Source organism: Cimex lectularius, unplaced genomic scaffold, assembly GCF_000648675.2.
Source record: "Cimex lectularius strain Harlan isolate CLEC.00 unplaced genomic scaffold, Clec_2.1 scaffold111, whole genome shotgun sequence".
Classification (NCBI taxonomy): Eukaryota; Metazoa; Arthropoda; class Insecta; order Hemiptera; family Cimicidae; genus Cimex; species Cimex lectularius.
Genome location: NW_019392681.1, coordinates 1,142,368 through 1,163,188, shown reverse-complemented (window position 1 = coordinate 1,163,188; position 20,821 = coordinate 1,142,368). Strand labels below are relative to the sequence as shown.

Below are 20,821 nucleotides of genomic sequence, written 5' to 3'. Positions count from 1 at the left end.
AATATTACATGTCTTTTTGTTCTTTTAACCATACTTCCACATATTTGTAACCATTACAAACATTTTCCCTTAATAATTAATCTGATTCACCCAGAAAAAAGTTCAATATAAGGTTAAAGAAAAAGGAAAAACATGTAAAAATAGCTAAGTAAACACCAGTAATGTAAAAAGAATCTTTAGAAGGTTGTTATAACAGAATATTGCACGCCTTTTTGTTCTTTTATCCATACTTTCATATATTTGCAACCATTTAACATTTTCAAGGGCTAGGGTCTTTCTTGTGGTATGAATTTTTCATCTTAACCACACTATAAAATTTATAATTTAATTTAAATAATTACTTTGGCTTACTAGGACCAGGTAAAACATATGGATTAATATGTAATGTACTTAGTCTTATTTAAACAAAAATGAATAAAAAACTACATATTATACTATTTGTGTAGCATTTAAAGAAATAATATTAATTAAATAAATAATTAGAGCAGACAGAGGGTTCAAGATGAAAAATACCTAAGCAAACATTAGTAATATAAAAAGTATCTTTAGAATATTTATAACTGTTACTAACATTTTCGCTTAATATTCACCCTCACAAAAGTTCAATGTAAGGCTAAAGAAAATGGAAGAACATAAAAAAATAGCTAAGCAAACCCCAGTAATATAAAAAGAATCTAATGAAAAGAATCTTTAGAGGGTTTGTATAGCAGAATATTAAACACCTTTTTGTTATTTTATCCATACTTTCATATATTTGTAACCATTACTAATATTTTCTCTTAATTATTAATAAGATTCACCCCACAAAAGTTCAATATCAGGCAAAAGAAAAAGGAAGAAAATGTAAAAATGGCAAAGCAAACACCAGTAATATAAATAGAATCTAACAAAAAGAATCTCAGAGGGTTTTTATAGTAGAATATTACACACCTTTTTATTCTTTTATCCATACTTTCATATATTTGTAACCATAACCAATATTTTCCCTTAATTATTAATCAGATTCACATGAAAAAAGTTCAACATAAGGCTAAAGAAAAAGGAAAAACGTAAAAATAGCTAAGCAAACACCAGTAATATAAAAAGAATCTAACGAAAAGAATCTTTTGAGGGTTTTTATAGCAGAATATTACACGCCTTTTTGTTCTTTTATCCATACTTTCATGTATTTGTAACCATTACCAATATTTTCCCTTAATTATTAATCAGATTCACGTGAAAAAAGTTCAACATAAGGCTAAAGAAAAAGAAAAAACGTAAAAATAGCTAAGAAAACACCAGTAATATAAAAAGAATCTAATGAAAATAGGGTTGTTAAAACAGAATATTACACACCTTTTTGTTCTTTTATTTATCCATTAATATATTTGTAACCATTACTAACATTTTTCCAAATTAATAATTAAATTTACCTGACAAAAGTAGAATATCAGGCCAAAGCAAAATGAAAAACATAACCAAGCTAACTACAGCTAACCAAACTAATGTAAAAAGACAATGAAAAGAATTGTCACTTGGATTACACTTGCATTTTCTACTTGGATTACAATTAATTAATATCTGACTTTTGTAGTTTTATACCTCCTCTCTTTTATTTGTAATCCCAACTAGCATTTTTTTCTAAATAAATAATCAGCTTTTACGTGGCAAAAGTTCAATTCCGTGCTAAAGCAAAACGAAAAACATATAATATAAGCTAAACAACCATCAGTAACATTAAAAAAAATGTTCAATGGATTATTATCCAACAATTATTAGATTTTTTTTGGCGTTTTATGCATTCTTTGTTCTATTTGTAACAAGAACTAGCATTTTTCCTTAATTAATAATCATCTTATTGTATTTTTAGGCATCTTTTTATTTTTTTGTAATAAGAAATAGCATTTTGCTTTAATTAAAAAACAGCTTTTTCAGCTTAAAATATGGTTATTAAAACAGAAAATAGTACCAATACTACCAAAGTATTGAACAATAAGACAAAATCATTTAAAAAATAACTCTTATTCATCAGCAAGTGTTTTACCATGTCTCGCACAAGGATCTCCTGTACAAATTAAAGCATGTCCTACCAAATACCCCTACTTAATCCTCCTTTAGAGTCCGACAAGGATCATATTACACTAAATACTGCTCTCTGGCTGTGGGAGTACTGCAGGACAGTGTGCTCGGACCAATCCTCTATAACCTTTATATTGCAGATGCTCCCACTAAAACCTTTTCACATCTTTTGCTGTTGATGCAGCTGTACTATCTTTTATTCCTGATCTGCTTTAGATTTTCAGGGACATATCACAAGTTTAGGAACAGAAAATGGAAAATGAAAGTAAATGAAAGCAAGTGCATCCATGTCACATGCACTCTCACAATATGTTGCAACAACATTCCTGTCCTCAAAACTGACCACGTTCGTTACCTTGGGTTCCACTTGCATTCAAGCTTAATGAGGAATCAGCATATCGGATTGAAATGACAAGACCTAAACAGATGCTATGGTCTACTATACACATTTTGGGATGACAATTGACAAAGCTATAGCTATTGACGAATTTACAACCGATTAAGACATATGGTATAGAACTGTAGGGGAACCGCTAAACCTTCCAATATCCAATTTTTCCAATCCTTTCATCTAAAGTCTATCGATCAATTATAAATGCTCCGTATTACGTCTCAAATGCTACCCTCCACAACAACCTTAAAATTCCATTTATCAAAAATATAATTCATCAAAAATTTTCCAAGTTCACAAAATATCTCCCACACACCCCAACAGTCTCGCCCAAGCCTTGTTCAACAGAACTGATCCCTACAATCCCATAGGTGTAATGATGAATGGATTCAATCCACGATGAAATGGCCTCGAATTCTCCTTTCTGAAGAGTAGGTAGTGAAGTTCATTTAGTGAAGTGAAGTGGGAGAATAATGTTGATTTTTGCTCCTCCCAATGTAAATTTGTAAATTGTAGAATCTAATATATCTATTATCATCAAATTACATATTGTAATCAAAAATTGCAGATTGTAAAAAAAAATATATATATATAAAAGTTAACTAAAAACTAATAAAATAGAAAATAAATTGTTGCAATGCAATCTTTAATTGGATAAACCAAATCTACACTCTTTCATATGACTGTTGTATTTGTTATGCTTTCATGTAATAATATACAGGCATACAAAAGACAGTTCATTGAATCTACAATTATCTATGAAAAAGAATTACCTATAGGTATGGCAGGATTTTTTGTAAAATTTAAAATGATATTTAGAATTAATTAATTTATAAACAGCATATATTGAGTTTTACTTATATCACGCACCTGTCCAATATTACAAAACAATAGGGTATTATTAAAATAATAATATATAATTATAAAATTGAAGTGTAAACAATGTATTAAAAAAAAGTAAGATTGACTTTGCAGTTTGGTCGTTTCCAATAATTTTAATCTAAAAAACCCGCAAGCCACAGGGAGAAATTTGATAAAATAGTTATTTTAAAATTTAGGCATTTATCTTGGGAATTTGTTGAAGTACTTTTGAATGAAAACCCATGTACATAGTACATACCTAAATATAATGTTAACATAAAAATTTAAATTTTATAAATTACAAGTGATCTATGTATGTGTTTATTATTTATAAATGTAATCTTTGAATAGTATTATGTAAAAAATTATTTAAAATGTACAGGAAATTGGGAGGAAACATTTGAAACCATGATTGATGTAGATTATATTTATTGGACAAATTGGCCAGCTTTGAATTTAAAGATATGTCAAGCATTAATGTGGTCTTGTTAACAACAATGAAATGTTCAGATAAAATGATGTTTAAAGTGCAATAAAAGGTACATTTTGCGTATATTTTTACATTATACACATAATTTGTCTATGGTAAGTGAGCATCAAGCTGGACTTTCAGTCGTCTTATTGGTGCTTCCAAACCTAGACTTGTAGACTCCATCGGGGTCGTAGAGCTTTTGCAACTTTTTGAAATCTTCCGGTTTGTTGTCCACCGTGTATTTGGCCACTTTTTCGAACAACGCCCTCAACTTTTTGCTGCATTTAGCACAGTCGGTAGCTAAGATCTCTGGCAGGACGTCTATAGAAAAATACGCATTGAAAAATACATTTGAGAGTAGTTTAATTTAGAAATTTACCTTTTAAATCTTTCTGGTCAGGAGTGCAAGATCCCTCGTTGGTTAGACAGTCCACGTAACGTTTGAAAAGCCTTTGGTTCTTTAGCACCGCGTCCACGTCGATGTCTTCTAAAGCCGACGAGTACGTCTCAGCTCCGTAGACGACCACGAAACAAAGAACGACGCAGAAAAACACAGAACATTTGAAATCCATGATCGTTTGTTCTTTACTGAATAGTTGAACGGAGCCCGTCGCTAATATATGGTGTGTCAAAAGGAGATACCATCTCCCGTTTCCTTAATACGACGACCTTAACCAAGTTCCATTCATACAAATTTTTCTTTGAAAGATGCATTCCTTGCCATTATCCTTCTAAATAATTCAATTATAAAAATATTCAATAACAATAATAATTGAATTGAATCTGAAAGTCAACATGATGGCTAAAGCGCGCCTCCTAACCAATGAGCAACTGTTTGAGTTGATGTAAGTTTTCTGCTTTAAAAAATGACTATTTCCTTTAAAACAGGCAATTTTGCTCATACAATCGCACTTTGTAATGCATAAAAAAATGAATTTTTAAGAATACCCTTTAAAAATAGGTAAACCAGAAACAGAAGATTTCAGAACATCTTGTTCATATATAAAAAAAACTCTCCAGAAAGAAATTAATAAAAGCCACACCAAAATTTGTTTTGTAAAAAGAGGGAATTTCAAAAAATTAAACAAATGAATTGGTATAAATTAAGCAGTTTTTTAAAAATTAAGGTTAATAAATGATTATTAATAATCCGTAAATATGTTAGTAGTAAGCAACAATAAATCTCTTAATCTTTTATGAATTTCTAAAATAATAACCGTCAGTTCATGTGAAACAACCCAATTTTTTGAACTGTGGGACGCGTTTCACTATCTTCAGTTGTGGGTTTGTGCTTCTTCTTACTTACAAACTTGACAGGGACACCGAAGATAATGAAATGCCGAAACGAGAGCAAACCAGCGAGGATATTAGACAAAAATGATAACGACCAAATTTTAGGTTCACCACCTAGCTGACAACTTGGAGAAATTTTACGATTTGTTTATTGTTCGTTTAATTGCTTTGTCTGTTTATTTATTCATTTACTTTAAAAATAAAATAACCCAACCAAACCTATATATTAATCTTACCCTAATCTTGAACCTACCTAATATAATCGGTCTTAACTTAATCTAAGCGCTAAAAAAAGCGTATCCAGCCCAAAATCACTCATTCTAATATGTAATATTCATGTCAAAAGCCAATCTTCCAAAAGATGGAAGATAATTCAGTTGAAATACAACAATTTAAAATTAAACTTATAGTTTTTACTTCTTTTGTTTGACTTTTAACTTAACGAGGCTTCAAACGTACAAAAAGCGATATTTTTGACGTAAACAATTTTATAACAAGGAGTGTATACATTGGATAAAATGAAACTACGAATCGGTCAATTTGCAAACATCAAGAAAATATCTCATAAGATTTGTTTTGATCGATACTTTATTTAAAAGTTTATTTGTTGGAATTGTTTACTTCTTAGTTTATTGGTTTATTTGTTGAGTTGTTTGGTTTGATTATTTATTCATTTAATCGTTTATTTATTCAATTTGCGAACATCAACAAAATATCCCATAAAATTTGGTTTGATTGATAATTTATTTAATAGTTTATTTATTGGGATTGTTTACTTCTTAATTTATTCGTTTATTTGTTGAGAGGTTTGATTATTTGTTCATTTAATCGTTTATTTTTTTTAATTTACAAACGTGAACAAAATATCCCATAAAATTTGGTTTGATTGATAATTTATTTAATAGTTTATTTATTGGGATTGTTTACTTCTTAATTTATTCGTTTGGTTTGTTTAGGTATTTAACAAGAGTAAATTTTAAGCTTATTTATTTATATTAGTAAGTATTTTACTTATTTTAGCCTAAATTTACTTATTTATTTATTATTTCGTAGTGACTGTTTTCAATTTATTTATAAAATTTCATTTTTAGTTTGTTGCTTCATCTCCTTACTTATTCATTTACTTTAACCTATGTTTTTGAGTATTTTGATTGTTACAGATTATTTTTGTCTATCTCTCAATGGTATTTAGATATTTTATGTTAAAAACCAAAACTCTAAAATAAGTAAGAAAATAAACTACAGTTGAGTTTCGTGCGATAATCCTACAATTTGGCCTTTACCGATCATTTTTGTTTGTGTATCCTGTGTTGGGTCTGTGCGTTTTTCTCGCTTGTGTCCTTTCCCAGACCTACACTTCAAAGAATGTTTCGTTACTTCATTCGAGGTTAGGTGGAAAAATGATCTAAGCGACTACCAACATTACAAATATCTTCTGACTTGTTTAAAGTTACTTTATTGGATTTAACTATTTTTTAGTGGGTATATCTTAAAGATTCATTTTTATGCATTACAAAGTGTGATTGTACGAGCAAAAATGTTTTGTTTAAAAAGGAAATAGTGATTTTTTAGACCAGAAAACTTAGTTAACCTCAAATTGTTGTACTTTGGTTAAAGGTGCGGTTCAACTATCATACTTAACGTTTTAAATATTTTTATAAAGTAATTTAGAAGGATAATGGAAGGAATGACATATTTTCTTTCAATGAAAAATATCTTTAAGAATGGAAATTGGTTAAGGTCGTCGAATTAGGGAAACGGGAGATGGTATCGCCTTTTGACACACCATATATAAACGACAGGGTCCATTCATCTCTTCAGTAAAGAACAAACGATCATGGATTTCAAATGTTCTGTGTTTTTCTGCGTCGTTCTTTGTTTCGTGGTCGTCTACGGAGCTGAGACGTACTCGTCGGCTTTAGAAGACATCGACGTGGACGCGGTGCTAAAGAACCAAAGGCTTTTCAAACGTTACGTGGACTGTCTAACCAACGAGGGTTCTTGCACTCCTGACCAGAAATATTTAAAAGGTAAATTTCTAAATTAAACTACTCTCAAATGTATTTTTCAATGCGTATTTTTCTATAGACGTCCTGCCAGAGATCTTAGCTACCGACTGTGCTAAATGCAGCAAAAAGTTGAGGGCGTTGTTCGAAAAAGTGGCCAAATACACGGTGGACAACAAACCGGAAGATTTCAAAAAGTTGCAAAAGCTCTACGACCCCGATGGAGTCTACAAGTCTAGGTTTGGAAGCACCAATAAGACGACTGGAAGTCCAGCTTGATGCTCACTTACCATAGACAAATTATGTGTATAATGTAAAAATATACGCAAAATGTACCTTTTATTGCACTTTAAACATCATTTTATCTGAACATTTCATTGTTGTTAACAAGACCACATTAATGCTTGACATATCTTTAAATTCAAAGCTGGCCAATTTGTCCAATAAATATAATCTACATCAATCATGGTTTCAAATGTTTCCTCCCAATTTCCTGTACATTTTAAATCATTGTTTCTACAAACTATACAAAGGTTAAATTTATAAATAATAAACGCATACGTAGATCAATTTTAATTTACAAACTTTAAATTTCCATGCTAACATTATATTTAGGATTTTGTAATATGTTCATGGGTTTTCATGCAAAAGTCAATAACCAAAATTAATTTCTTATTTCAACGAATTTCCAAGATAAATGCCTAAATTTTAAAATGAAATCAATTTTGTCAATTTAGTCGATATATGTTGTGTGGTTTTTGGATTAAAATTATTATTCGGAGATCTTGAGATGCGGTCTGTGTGACGTAGGTTTTAGAGAAACATTTTCTTTATCGTGCCAACGTTTCAATCTTTATTGAGATCATCTTCAGGGAACTCTCAACACGACAAACAAGAATAACACATCTACACGGAAAACAAACACTTTAAGCCTTCCAGGTGATCTCAATAAAGATCGAAACGTTGGCACGATAAAGAAAATGTTTCTCTAAAACCTACGTCGCACAGACGCATCTCAAGATCTCCGAATAATAATTGACTAACGATCATTAAACAACACACATTAAAATAATTGGTAACGACCAAACTACAAAGTTAATGTTATTTTTTTTAAACATTTATAGTTTAAATTACTAAAAGTAGTAACTTTTATTTATGTTTATACTTCAATTTTATAAGTATGCATTAAATAGTATTATTTTTTATAATACCCTATTGTTGTTTAATATTGGGCCTAGTGGCGTTTTAAATAAAACTGAAAATGTGCAGTTTTTAAATTAATTAATTTAAACGATTTTGGTTGCTAAATATCATTTTAAATTTTACAAAAAAATCCTACCACAACTGTAGCCAATTCTTTTTCATTGATAATTGTAGATACAATGAACTGTCTTTTGTATGTCTATATATTACATGAAAACATAAAAAGTTACAAAAGGAAAAGATTTGGTTTGTACAATCAAATATTGCAATGCAACAATTCATTCGTACTCAGTTGGGCGGTAGATATAGTAAAATTCGGCAAAACATTGCCATTATTAGATTGGTAAAATATCCCAAGAAGCCACACTTCTTGTTTTTACACGCGCCTACAATAAAAGAAAGAATGCAATAAAACTATAAAAAGACAGATAATATTTATTGGTAACAATCCTCGCAAGAATCTTTTCATTGTCTTTTTTACATAATTGGTGTTTGTTTACCTTGTTTTATATGTTTTTAATTTTTCTTTAGCCTTATATTGAACTTTTTTCGGGTGAATCGGATTAATAGATAAGAGAAAATGTTAGTAATGGTTACAAATACATGAAAGTATGGATACAATAATAAAAAGGTGTGTAATATTCTGCTATAAAAACCCTCCAAAGATTCTTTTCGTTAGATTCTATTTATATTACTAGTGTTTGCTTAGCCATTTTTACATTTTCTTCCTTTTTCTTTTGGCTGATATTGTGGGGTGAATTTGATTAATAATTAAGAGAAAATATTAGTAATGGTTACAAATATATGAAAGTATGGATAAAATAATAAAAAGGTGTGTAATATTCTGCTATAAAAACCCTCCAAAGATTCTTTTCGTTAGATTCTATTTATATTACTAGTGTTTGCTTAGCCATTTTTACATTTTCTTCTTTTCTTTTGGCTGATATTGTGGGGGGAATTTGATTAATAATTAAGAGAAAATATTAGTAATGGTTACAAATATATGAAAGTATGGATAAAATAATAAAAAGGTGTGTAATATTCTGCTATAAAAACCATCCAAAGATTCTTTTTATATTACTGGTGTTTGCTTAGCTATTTTTCATGTTCTTCCTTTTTCTTTAGCCTTATACCGAACTTTTTTCGGGTGAATCGGATTAATAATTAAGGGAAAATATTAGTAATAGTTACACATATAGGGAAGAATGGATAAAAGAACCAAAAGGTGTGTAATATTCTGTTATAACAACCTTCTAAAGATTCATTTTATATAATTTTTGTGAAGTAAAAGCTGATTATTAATGAATTAAAAATGCTAGTTCTAATTGCAAATAAAAGAAAGGAAACAGGCTAGGAAGTCGGCTTTTTTTTTTGCTCGATTCCTCTGGGGATAATTTTCCATAGGAGCCATTAGGCAAAATGGACCTTAAGATCTTGTTGGGCTAGTTTAACATGTAAAATTTCATTTCGCCTGGGACACAATTTTTGAAAGGTAAAAGTAATTAGTGAAAGCACTAAAAGATATCCACTTTGCAACAAATTGATTTATTAACGGTTCGTGTAAAAATAAAATATGAGAAACGATTTATGAAAGCAAAAAAAGTTATTTATGAAACTATTAAATGAAGTATTGATCAAACAAATTGACAAAACTGTAGTTTGATCGTCCCCTAATCATCCTGGTCACCCTAGTTTTGCTTGTTTGGTAAGTTATTTTTGCACTAAAAAAATAATATTCCGTTAGTACTTACTCCGAACTTAGCATTTACGAACCAGTCCAAATAAGGACATATGTACGGGCAAAACGCAAAGTACAACTAGTGAAAATGACGACATGTTGAAACAAATCTGACCTAAGACTTTGAGTCCTGGAACACCTGGATGATGAGTTCTGTAGGTTTCTTCAGATCTCAAACAGAAAGGATTAGGCAAAAAAGAGACAAACTAAACAAACAATTAAACCACTAAGCACACAGATAAACCTCACAAATAAACAGATTAAGAGATTTATTTGATTTGTAGACTGAAGTTCGATCCAATATCACCCTGATCTCCCTGCCCTATACTTGGCTTTGTCTACCAGAATAATCTTCTTATTTGTGGATCATATAATTTTGTAATGTGGAATATCATACAGATTTATTGATCATACATGAACCGTACTAGCAATTTTTAAACAAATTTTAAATATTTTCACATTCTTATAATTTTATAGTTTTTCTTAAGAAGATTCAGCTCATATCAGGGGAAAATCTTCAATTTACACAATTATTTTTGTTTCCATAGACTTTAATCGTGTTTGACTACGTCATCTTCTCTTGCGTGAGGGTGTCCGTTCGTGTCAATATTCAATTTGTTCTTAAACACACTACGTTAAAAACTACTACATCTTACATCATATCCTAGTTAATTTATAATTACTACCTCGATCTAATCAAATAAATAATAAAAAAATATGTCCGTCTGCAATCGAAGGAAAGATGAAGCAAAGTCAGAGGCATCTAGGCAACTGTTAGTTCAAATCGACAAAGTCAGTTAAAATCGTCCGACGGCCACTGTTAATTAATTATGCTAATGAGCTTTCAGATACAACCTTCTATTAGTCTTATGTTGTCCGTGGTTCATTGTTAGAGGCGTTTTTTCCCAAAGCCCATCATGCGAGAGACACGCAAACCGCTTCTGAGACAAAGTGATTCTTCAATTCTTGGCGGAGCTGACCCATATTTTGAAATTCTGTGTATTCAAGGACATTGACGATGATCACATTTATTATTTAAACCTTTGTTGTTTTACTTGGGGAATTTTACAGATGAGTTGCTAAGATTTCAATGGTAGGCCTGTTTAATCTCACTGTGTTTTTATGAACTATAACTGTTAACTATAAACCGTATTATTTCTCGATAAGACAAGAATATAGTCATTTGATTTCTCTTTCAAAATGAGCTCAAGAAATGATTAAAAATCAGCTCAATCAAAAAATTAAAAAATTATTTGAACAGTTGATGTTACTCTCCCAGTGACTGTTCAACAGAATTCCAAAAGGTAAACTCGAAGAAAAAAATCTCCCGGCTTTGACAGAATCTCGAATATTTTGCTGAAGAACCTTCCCAACAGAGGGCTAGTTCTGTTTAATGCGAGGATAGTTTTTGGTAACATTCTGAAAACTGACGTCAAAACATCCGGGTAAACCACTAACGGCTCCAACGAGTCACCAGCCAATCAATCTTCTCAGCTTCTTAAGTAAAACTTTTGAATTATACTAAAAAGACTGGACTGTCATATGGCATCCAATCGATTTCTGAAAGGAGTACAATTCAGTTGTCGGTATGGCTGTGATTGTGATTAGCCAAAATAGTGCATGAGGTTACGGTAGTATTCTATGCTAAAAAACATTCAAGTTTAGCTTTCCTAGATCTGGATAAGGCCTGCGACATAATCTGGTACAACGGTAGTCTTCAAAATTATACTGTCCTATCTCAGTGGGTGATCATTTCCTGTATCTCTCAACCAAGCTACTTCATCCTCTATCAAAATTATCTCAAGGGTCTGTTCTAAGACCAACATTCTTCTTATTATATTTATATACTTAAATGCCTTCTCTCCAATAAACAATTTAAAATGTAATTTGGACGACGTGGCAATATATAGTTTCTCCAGGACGCAAAGTGCTATAGCTAACAATTTAAATTTGGCACAAAAAATCACACACTTTTGCTTAAACGTAAAAGGAAGGTAATCAAGAGTTAATTCTAAAAAAATGGACTTCTTGACAAACAAATCACTTTGCTCGGGTGAACGCCCATGGGTTCCATGAGTAAAATACTTCAGTGTGACACTGAAAAAAGAACTGAAGAGATGAGCTAACTCCCAGGTACTGTAAGTCATTTAAGCATGACGTTTTATAAAAAATTAAATTGGACAAAAAACAGATGAACAAGAAAAGCAAAGAAGAAAACTGCCGACAATTTTGTTGGTTGATGAGTGGAAATCCCAACTGTCAATATTAAATAAAATTCACTAGTTTCGTGGTCCGCCTGACCAATTAACATCTTTCAAATAATTAAGGTTTTTAGTTGAGATAAAAAAGTCATTGTCACGAGCGGGATTCAACCCACGATCTTCGGCTAGATACGCCACTGCTCTACCACTTGAGCTATCGTGACCTCGATCCACTCGGACACTAACTAACACAAGGAAAAGTAACACTGACAAAAAAGAGGGAAAATTCAAAAAGGTGAGATTGAGATGGGAAGTTAGTGTCCGAGTGGATCGAGGTCACGATAGCTCAAGTGGTAGAGCAACGGCGTATCTAGCCGAAGATCGTGGGTTCGAATCCCGCTCGTGACACTGACTTTTTTATCTCAACTAAAAACCTTAATTATAAAATAAAATAATAATTTACAATCATATATTATGCTTGCGTATTCTGCAAACTTGCAATGGAATATTAGAGGGCAACCTCAACCGAACCACGATTCTGGTTGGACTCCTGACAGGGCACTACCACCTAAGAAAGCACATGCACCGGATAGGAGCGCAGACAGAAGAAATACTGTGCAGGAAGAAGAGGAGACCGCAGAACACATTTTATGCTTTTGCAAAGGTCTATGCAGGTTCTTGCAACTAGGACAGGAAAAATCACAAGCAAGATCCTACACTAAGGAGCCGCTGGTAAGGCTATGGAGGTCGATTAACACCTGAAGCTGGCCAGTGAGTTATAAAAAACAGGGGTGCAAAATAGATCTATTCAGGACGAGGTGCAGAAAGCCTTGTGGCCATCTATTACATCCCTATCCCTATTCCTACGGTCGATGGGGTACTCAGTATTCGAGTACCTCTTACACAACACATTCATGATAATAAATACAATCACTCCCAATATACTCAATAGGAAGAACAAAACAAGATATCTATCATTTACAACAATTTTTACTTTCAAATACTCGCTGCCGCACTCAGTTACAATTCTAATGTCTGGTGACATTCCTACACGCTCTCGATAATGAGCCAAGGAATGGCACCTTTCAATTAAAAGGTACATATCGAGTAACCTTCCTATACAACACGATATATAACTAACACACTTTATAACTAAACGAACTAAGGGTCGATAGAGTACTCACTATTCTATCCACCCTCTCACACTACACATTCTCGATAATAAATACATTCATTCTTAATGTACACAATAGGAAACACAAAACGATATATATAACATTACCATATTTAACAAACAGCCATGTTTTGTTACTCAGTCACAGTTCTAAGGTTGGATAGCATTCATACATGCTCTCTGTAAGGAGCCAAAGAATGGCACCTTTCAGTTAAAAGGTACACATCGAGTAACCTTCCTACACAAAACCAAATATAACTAACACACTTTATAACTAAACGAACTAAGTTACTCAGTATTCTATCCACCCTCTCACACTACACATTCACGATAATAAATACGTTCATTCTTAACATGCACAATAGGAAACACAAAACGAGATATATAACATTACCATATTTAACAAACAGCCATGTTTTGTTTCAAATACTCGCTGCCGTGCTCAGTCACAATTCTAAGGTCGGATGGAATTCCTACACGCTTTCTATATAGAGCCTAGGAATGAAACTCTTCAATTAAGCGGACCACATTGACCTTTCTCTACATGCCGGACACAATATATAACTTATTTATTATGGTTTATCTATTTTTATGGATATGGCTTATTCATAATTATGACGTTCCATTTCTACTTATATTAAGCAGTATCTGCTCTAGGAAAACCCATGTGAAAATAAATGTTTTATCGACTTGGCATTCATGAAAATAAATAAACATGAAAGCATTTTTGTTGAACTGTTGAAAATTGCAAATTGTAATTATTTTTATATAATTTAATTTTTTTAACAGTATACAATCGAACTGGTATAAGAAATATTAGGCCCAAGGGAGAGAACACTACCGATGTTTATACATATGCAAATATGTTAAAAATTGTATAAAAAATATGTTATTGTTTTGTTCAAGTGAATCACTCAAGGATTATCATTTACCATCAAGGCTTAAAAGTTATTTTAATCAGTTGAATTAATTCAGCAGTCCTTGAACGCGATTCCCTGCAGAATGAATCAGATCCGCGGGATCTTTACACGCTACACGGCTTCGATTAACATTACCCCAAGGATCTAGGCGATTGTCTTTCAGCATTGGCGAACGTCCGGCCCGATTATTTGAATCGGCCTAAATTCCAGGATTTGGACATTATTTTTAACAGTTTGGCTGTGTCTTTCACCCCTTTGCTGTGAAACTTCATTGAGGCTAAACAGCTGACTCATCGGGATAAGACAGCTTTTTAAGAACATTCATTGGATGAAAATAAAGAAATAAAAGTTGTTTATCAGTGTTTTATATAAAACTCTTGTTAGAGTTTTTTTCAGGAAATAAAACATTGTTTTCTCTATAGAGAATGTCCTTGAGAAAAGATTGAAGATAAGTAGGAAACTTCCTTCCATCCAAATATTGTTTTTCTTTCAACAAAACTATTCTAAAAATACAATTTCTGTCATGAAAATTTTTTACCCATTTATTTTTCTAATTTGGCATATTTCCTTGCTAGAGAATGTTTGTATAATATTTCCTTGCTACTCTATTTATGAGCTCTATTTTTGAAAAAGTATTAAAAAAACACCAAAGTTTAAGGTCGAATCACTCAATCGATCAATCAACCAAATTAAGGTTTTCAGTTGAGATAAAAAGTCAATGGCACGAGCGGGATTCGTACCCACGATCTTCGGCTAGATACGCCGCTGTTCTACCACTTGAGCTATCGTGACCTCGATCCACTCGGACACCAACTTCCCATCTCAACCCCACCATTTGAACTTTCCCTCCTTTTTGCCATTTTTCAAATGTCGTGTAATCGGATTGGATTCTCGACGACAAATGAAATGGCCACGTAGAGCTTCAAAAGGTGGGGTTGAGATGGGAAGTTGGTGTCCGAGTGGATCGAGGTCACGATTGCTCAGGTGGTAGAGCAGCGGCGTATCTAGCCGAAGATCGTGGGTTCGAATCCCGCTCCTGCCATTGACTTTTTTTATCTCAACTAAAAACCTTAATTAACTGCAATATATTAATTGGTCAAGCGGACCAAGAAACTATTGTATTTAAAGTTTCGATCTTTATTGAGTTCATCTTCAGGGCTCAAAGTGTTTTCTGAGTAATTGTGCCATTTTTGCGTGTCGTGTTGAGAGTGCCCTTGCCAGTGACTTACGTGGGCACTCTCAACACGAGACGCAAGAATGACACAATAGAAAACACTTTGAACTCTGAAGATGATCTCAATAAAGATCGAAACGTTGGCACGACAAAGAAAATGTTTTTCTGAAACCTACATCACACCAGACCGCATCTCACGATTTCCAAATAATCATTCTATAAATCATGTATTTAGAGTAGTGAGTGTTATGGAGGATATGTTTATATCTTTATGTTCTTGTGGTGAAATGATTCATGGCTTAGGTTAATAATTCTGTGAGTAGCCCTTTGGCCGTGTCTGATGATGATTATTTATTACCGCTGTAAATACTGATTTATTTATTTATTGACTATTTATATTGAAATGTGCTTTGTACATTTATATAAATCCTGACCAAAAATTATTTGATCGTTAATCGTGATGGTTTTTTTTTTAATTTTTTTAATGGCTTTATGTACTGTCCAGATTAGCCAATGCCAGACAATGTTATGCGTATTCGTTTCGGGGGAAGGGTATCGTGAAAAAAGGCCAGAGGCGACGTCGGGAATTGAACACACGTCCGCGGGGTCTAACGAGCCGAGAGTCTCTCACGTTAATCACTCGGTTACCGCAAACCCAATCGTGATGGTATGAAGGCAACTTCACCAAAACACTTACCCCACTTTTTGTTGCTATTAACAAGTAAGTTTATAAGATTAAGACTTAACTAAGTTTTATACTTACTTATAAAAGTATTCAAGTAAGTTAATTAGAATTAATTGTTAGTTAAATTTTAATCTACCACTCTTCCGGTGTTTTAATTATTTTCTCTCAAACCATCAATAATTAAATTGTTTTAAATTAAAAATCATGAATTTCTCGACTCGTTTAACTATACATTTACTTATATAATTTATGATATCTTATAAACTTACATGTTATATTGCAGCGAAAAGTGGATTAAGTCAAACATTGTGAAAAACGAGTTAAATAAATGGAANAAAGCCAAAAGATGATTCCAGTATAATAGGTAAATTCTTTTCCAAAGAAACTAACTGAAATTTGATTTAACCATCCTATAAATCACTTGAATATGAACTTTTGTAGGAAACAAAAAATAGACATTTTTGTGCTGGATCAGCTGGGGCAAATTTTTTGGTAGCCAATGTCCGGTGTTCGACATACAAGTGCATACATTTGAGGTTTTTCGTAGAAATAGTGTATAGGGAAATCAAGGCATAGAAAACCATTAAAAAAATTATTTGAAATATGTATAATGTTTTTCTCGGTTTCTAGAGACAGATCATTGGCAAGAACTCTAACACGTGTTTTATATTTTCGACTAAGTATTAACAAAATAAGTTTCACTACACTCAGTGAACCTGCCTCATTATTATCATTTTGATGTGTTTTTTTATTGTTGCTGAATCTGCCCAATCCTTAATTATTGTAAACTGCAATATTATATTATAAAAACCTAATAGTAAAAATAATTTTAAGATATAATTATTAGAAATAATTAGGTTAATTTTGTACTATTTTCAAAACATATCTTGTTTAGAGCTGCTAATTGAGAGGTATAATTTTAATTACATAATATCCTTTTACTTCCTTCTGTTTTGTGTTAAAATATTTAAATGTATTAAGACCTATTGTTATTTATTTATTTTTTCGATTATCAGAATTAGGTCTAATCACTGCGTATGTGGGGCTTATCTGAACAGAATTCGTATCAGACCCTCTCCAAATTGTGAAACATGCTATGAACCCGAGACAATGCAACATATTTTGTTTGATTGTCCGGAGTGTGAAGAAGCGAGGAATGCCATGTTTGAATGAATGTTTAGTTACAAAAGAGGTAGAGAAGCCCCTCAATTTTAATAGCCTTATAGGTTCTGAAAATAAAATTGTATTTAAAACTTTGTTTGAATTTTTAAATAAAAATAAACTGAAGGCTTAATTACCAATTAATTAATCAATTAATTATCGCAAAATCTGTCTAATTATTAATTTATTAATGATTTACTTTGTTACTTATGTAGTTGTATTTATATATTTGTATCAGTAATTTATTAATTATTTATTTACCAAATGATTATTTATTACGGCTGTAAATACTGATTTATTTATTTATTGACTATTTATATTGAAATTTGCTTGTTAATATTTGTACATTTATATAAAACCTGACCAAAAATTATTTAATCGTTAATCGTGATGGTTTTTTAAATATTTTTTTTAACGGTTTTAAGTACTGTGCAGATTGGCCAATGCCAGACAATATTTTATGCGTATTCGTTTTGGGGGGAAGGGTATCGTGAAAAAAGGCCAGAGGCGACGGCGGGAATTGAACCCACGTCCGAGGGGTCTAACGAGCCGAGAGTCTCTCACGTTAATCACTCGGTTACCGCAAACCCAATCGTGATGGTATGAAGGCAACTTCACCAAAACACTTACCCCACTTTTTGTTGCTATTAACAAGTAAGTTTATAAGATTAAGACTTAACTAAGTTTTATACTTACTTATAAAAGTATTCAAGTAAGTTAATTAGAATTAATTGTTAGTTAAATTTTAATCTACCACTCTTCCGGTGTTTTAATTATTTTCTCTCAAACCATCAATAATTAAATTGTTTTAAATTAAAAATCATGAATTTCTCGACTCGTTTAACTATACATTTACTTATATAATTTATGATATCTTATAAACTTACATGTTATATTGCAGCGAAAAGTGGATTAAGTCAAACATTGTGAAAAACGAGTTAAATAAATGGAAAAAAATATTTCAGGAAGCTATGCCATTTTAAAAGACTCGGAAGGGAATATACTCCGCCACTCGATTTTGGATTCAATTCACTGCAACCACAGATGTATATGTCAATAAAATATAACATATCTCAGAGTCAGAGCTTAAAATTAAGCGTCAAGTTACAGAAATCGCAAATCTTCTGGCTTGTGTTAAGAATTGAAAATTGGATAAGGCCACCCGGAAAAATGAAAGATCGTATCAAGGGACAACCTTCTTGTACTCGTCCGCAGCGTATATATAAACAATGGTGGAGTTCGTTTCTTCAGTCAGAAATCAACAATCATGGATTTCAAATGTTCCGTTTTCTTTTGCTTCGTTTTGAGCTTTGTGGTCGCAAACGGTGCTGAGACGTACACGGACAAGTTCGACAACATCGATGTGGACGAGATCCTGCAGAATCAGAGGCTTTACAAAAGCTACTTCGACTGTCTCAAAAACGAGGGGAAATGCACACCCGACGGAAAAGAGCTCAAAGGTACGATTTAAAAAAAATCCTGTTTATTTTATTACTCAGTATTTTTTTGTTTTAACAATTGTTTGTATTTATAGAGGCTCTGCCTGACGCGTTAGCCAATGGGTGCGCAAAATGCAGCGAAAAACAGAGAAAAAGCTCAGAGAAGGTGATCAAGCACCTCATTGAAAACAAACCCGAAGATTTCAAAGTTTTGGAAAAACTTTACGACCCGGAAGGCGAGTACAGGAAGAAGTACGAAAAGGAGGCCAAAGAGCTCGGAATCAAAGTGTAAATTATTGTATTTTTTGATGTATAATATTAGCAGATTTTAAATATATATCACCTAACTTAATCAAAACAACGTACAATTTATTTTTTTCCACCTTTTTCCTGAGCTCATTGAGAAGAAATAATGCAAATTCAACCTCTCCTATTAAAAAAGAAGATAAGATTTACAAAACAAACTATGTATATCTACTGAGATCATCTACCACATGTTTTAATAAAAATGAATTTTATTGGAGGCAGAGAGTATCAGCAGCATATTCAACCTTTCAGACGAAGAAACGTCAATGTATTAGTACATCCACTAGTATTTTGCAATAACGTTATAAAATTTATTAATGTATTATAAGAAAAACTACGTTACATTGATTATTTTAAGACAAAACACAAAAAAATAAATAAAAGGAAATTATGTAATTAAAAATAAAACTCCTCAATTGGAATCTCTCAGCAAGGTATGTTCAGTAAATAGGAGAAGACGCAACAAATTATTTCTAGTAATAATATAATAAATATAAATTTTTATCTGAAAATATAAAAATTAGTAATAATATAAAGTCTGGGCAAATTCAGCAACAATGAAAAAAACATCCAAATGATATTAATGAGTCTACGGACGTGGGACCACTGATTGTAGTGTAAACTTTTTGTTTTGGTGATACTAGGTGGAAAAATACTAAACATGTGTCCGAGTGTTCTGGCCAATCAATTCTAGGAACTGAGAAAAATACTGTACCTATTTTAAATAATAATTCAGATATCGTAAGATGCGGTCTGGTGTGATGTAGGTTTCATAAAAACATTTTCTTTGTCGTGCCAACGTTTCGATCTTTATTGAGATCATCTTCAGGGCTCAAAGTGTTTGTGTGAATAATTATCGATTAACGGTCACTAATCGATTAACACACACTATTTTAAATAATTTAAATCCTTTTTCATGATTTTCTAAGCCTTCTCTTGTTGTCCATATACAAGAATTCAACATAAACGCCTCAAAATTATGATTTTTTAATGTGAAACGTGGGATATGGGCTTGAAAAAAGCCCCTGGCTGATTCAGGACAAAAATGTGCACAAAAGCCGAACAAAATTTTCTAAATCTCAACTAATAAAGATAATTAATTACTCGAGCACATTGAGTTCAATGTGTAATAGAAAAAATTTGTTAAACGAAAACACATCCTAGCAAAGAGAGCAAAGACATGTACAAAGTTTTTTTGTTTTTAGATATGGTTTTCTGCCTTTTTTGTGCATGTATTTCAAGAATATTATATAGAAGTCGATAAGAAAATAATATGTAGGATCGTGTTAATCTAAATTATTATATAAAATTGTATAAAAATCGAAAGACACTTCCAGGACAGAAGGCAAAAGACAATCCGTGTCAGCAGTCAGCAGTGAAAAGAGGGTTAAATCATAAATGGAAATTTTCGGTAAATTGCTTTTGATTGAAAAAAAAAAAAAAAAAGAATATGCGTAATAATTTCTTAGCTTACAAGTATCATTTTTTGTAATTTTATTTTGGACAAGAATGTAATAAAGTAAAGATCCTGTTCAACGGGACATAGATACGTAAAATGTTGCAAAAGCCAAAAGATGATTCCAGTATAATAGGTAAATTCTTTTCCAAAGAAACTAACTGAAATTTGATTTAACCATCCTATAAATCACTTGAATATGAACTTTTGTAGGAAACAAAAAATAGACATTTTTGTGCTGGATCAGCTGGGGCAAATTTTTTGGTAGCCAATGTCCGGTGTT

The 20,821-nt window shown here is 31.8% G+C and overlaps 3 protein-coding genes across 3 annotated transcripts; 2 read left to right on the top strand and 1 right to left on the bottom strand.

The window, feature by feature from the left end:
• Positions 1 to 3,735: 3,735 nt before the first annotated feature.
• LOC106668597 (ejaculatory bulb-specific protein 3-like) lies at positions 3,736 to 4,389 on the bottom strand. The gene is made up of 2 exons (XM_014397495.2): positions 4,162 to 4,389; positions 3,736 to 4,103 (listed from the first exon to the last, which is right to left on the bottom strand). Exons 1-2 carry the CDS (start codon positions 4,352 to 4,354, stop codon positions 3,907 to 3,909), a joined length of 390 nt encoding a protein of 129 aa, XP_014252981.1. The 5' UTR covers positions 4,355 to 4,389; the 3' UTR covers positions 3,736 to 3,906.
• Positions 4,390 to 6,910: 2,521 nt separating this feature from the next.
• LOC106668596 (ejaculatory bulb-specific protein 3-like) lies at positions 6,911 to 7,531 on the top strand. Its single transcript, XM_014397494.2, has 2 exons — positions 6,911 to 7,105; positions 7,164 to 7,531. The coding sequence occupies exons 1-2, from the start codon at positions 6,913 to 6,915 to the stop codon at positions 7,358 to 7,360; spliced, it is 390 nt and encodes a 129-aa protein (XP_014252980.1). The 5' UTR covers positions 6,911 to 6,912; the 3' UTR covers positions 7,361 to 7,531.
• Positions 7,532 to 18,600: 11,069 nt separating this feature from the next.
• LOC106668654 (ejaculatory bulb-specific protein 3-like) lies at positions 18,601 to 19,134 on the top strand. The gene is made up of 2 exons (XM_014397606.2): positions 18,601 to 18,797; positions 18,872 to 19,134. The coding sequence occupies exons 1-2, from the start codon at positions 18,605 to 18,607 to the stop codon at positions 19,066 to 19,068; spliced, it is 390 nt and encodes a 129-aa protein (XP_014253092.1). The 5' UTR covers positions 18,601 to 18,604; the 3' UTR covers positions 19,069 to 19,134.
• Positions 19,135 to 20,821: the final 1,687 nt, after the last annotated feature.

Excerpts from the sequence above, each read along its gene's own strand:
- LOC106668597 (XM_014397495.2), bottom strand. The coding sequence starts at position 4,354 with ATGGATTTCAAATGTTCTGTGTTTTTCTGCGTCGTTCTTTGTTTCGTG. Across the intron at positions 4,104-4,161 it reads TGACCAGAAAGATTTAAAAG|ACGTCCTGCCAGAGATCTTA; the intron begins GTAAATTTCTAA and ends ATTTTTCTATAG.
- LOC106668654 (XM_014397606.2), top strand. The coding sequence starts at position 18,605 with ATGGATTTCAAATGTTCCGTTTTCTTTTGCTTCGTTTTGAGCTTTGTG. Across the intron at positions 18,798-18,871 it reads CGACGGAAAAGAGCTCAAAG|AGGCTCTGCCTGACGCGTTA; the intron begins GTACGATTTAAA and ends TTGTATTTATAG.
- LOC106668596 (XM_014397494.2), top strand. The coding sequence starts at position 6,913 with ATGGATTTCAAATGTTCTGTGTTTTTCTGCGTCGTTCTTTGTTTCGTG. Across the intron at positions 7,106-7,163 it reads TGACCAGAAATATTTAAAAG|ACGTCCTGCCAGAGATCTTA; the intron begins GTAAATTTCTAA and ends ATTTTTCTATAG.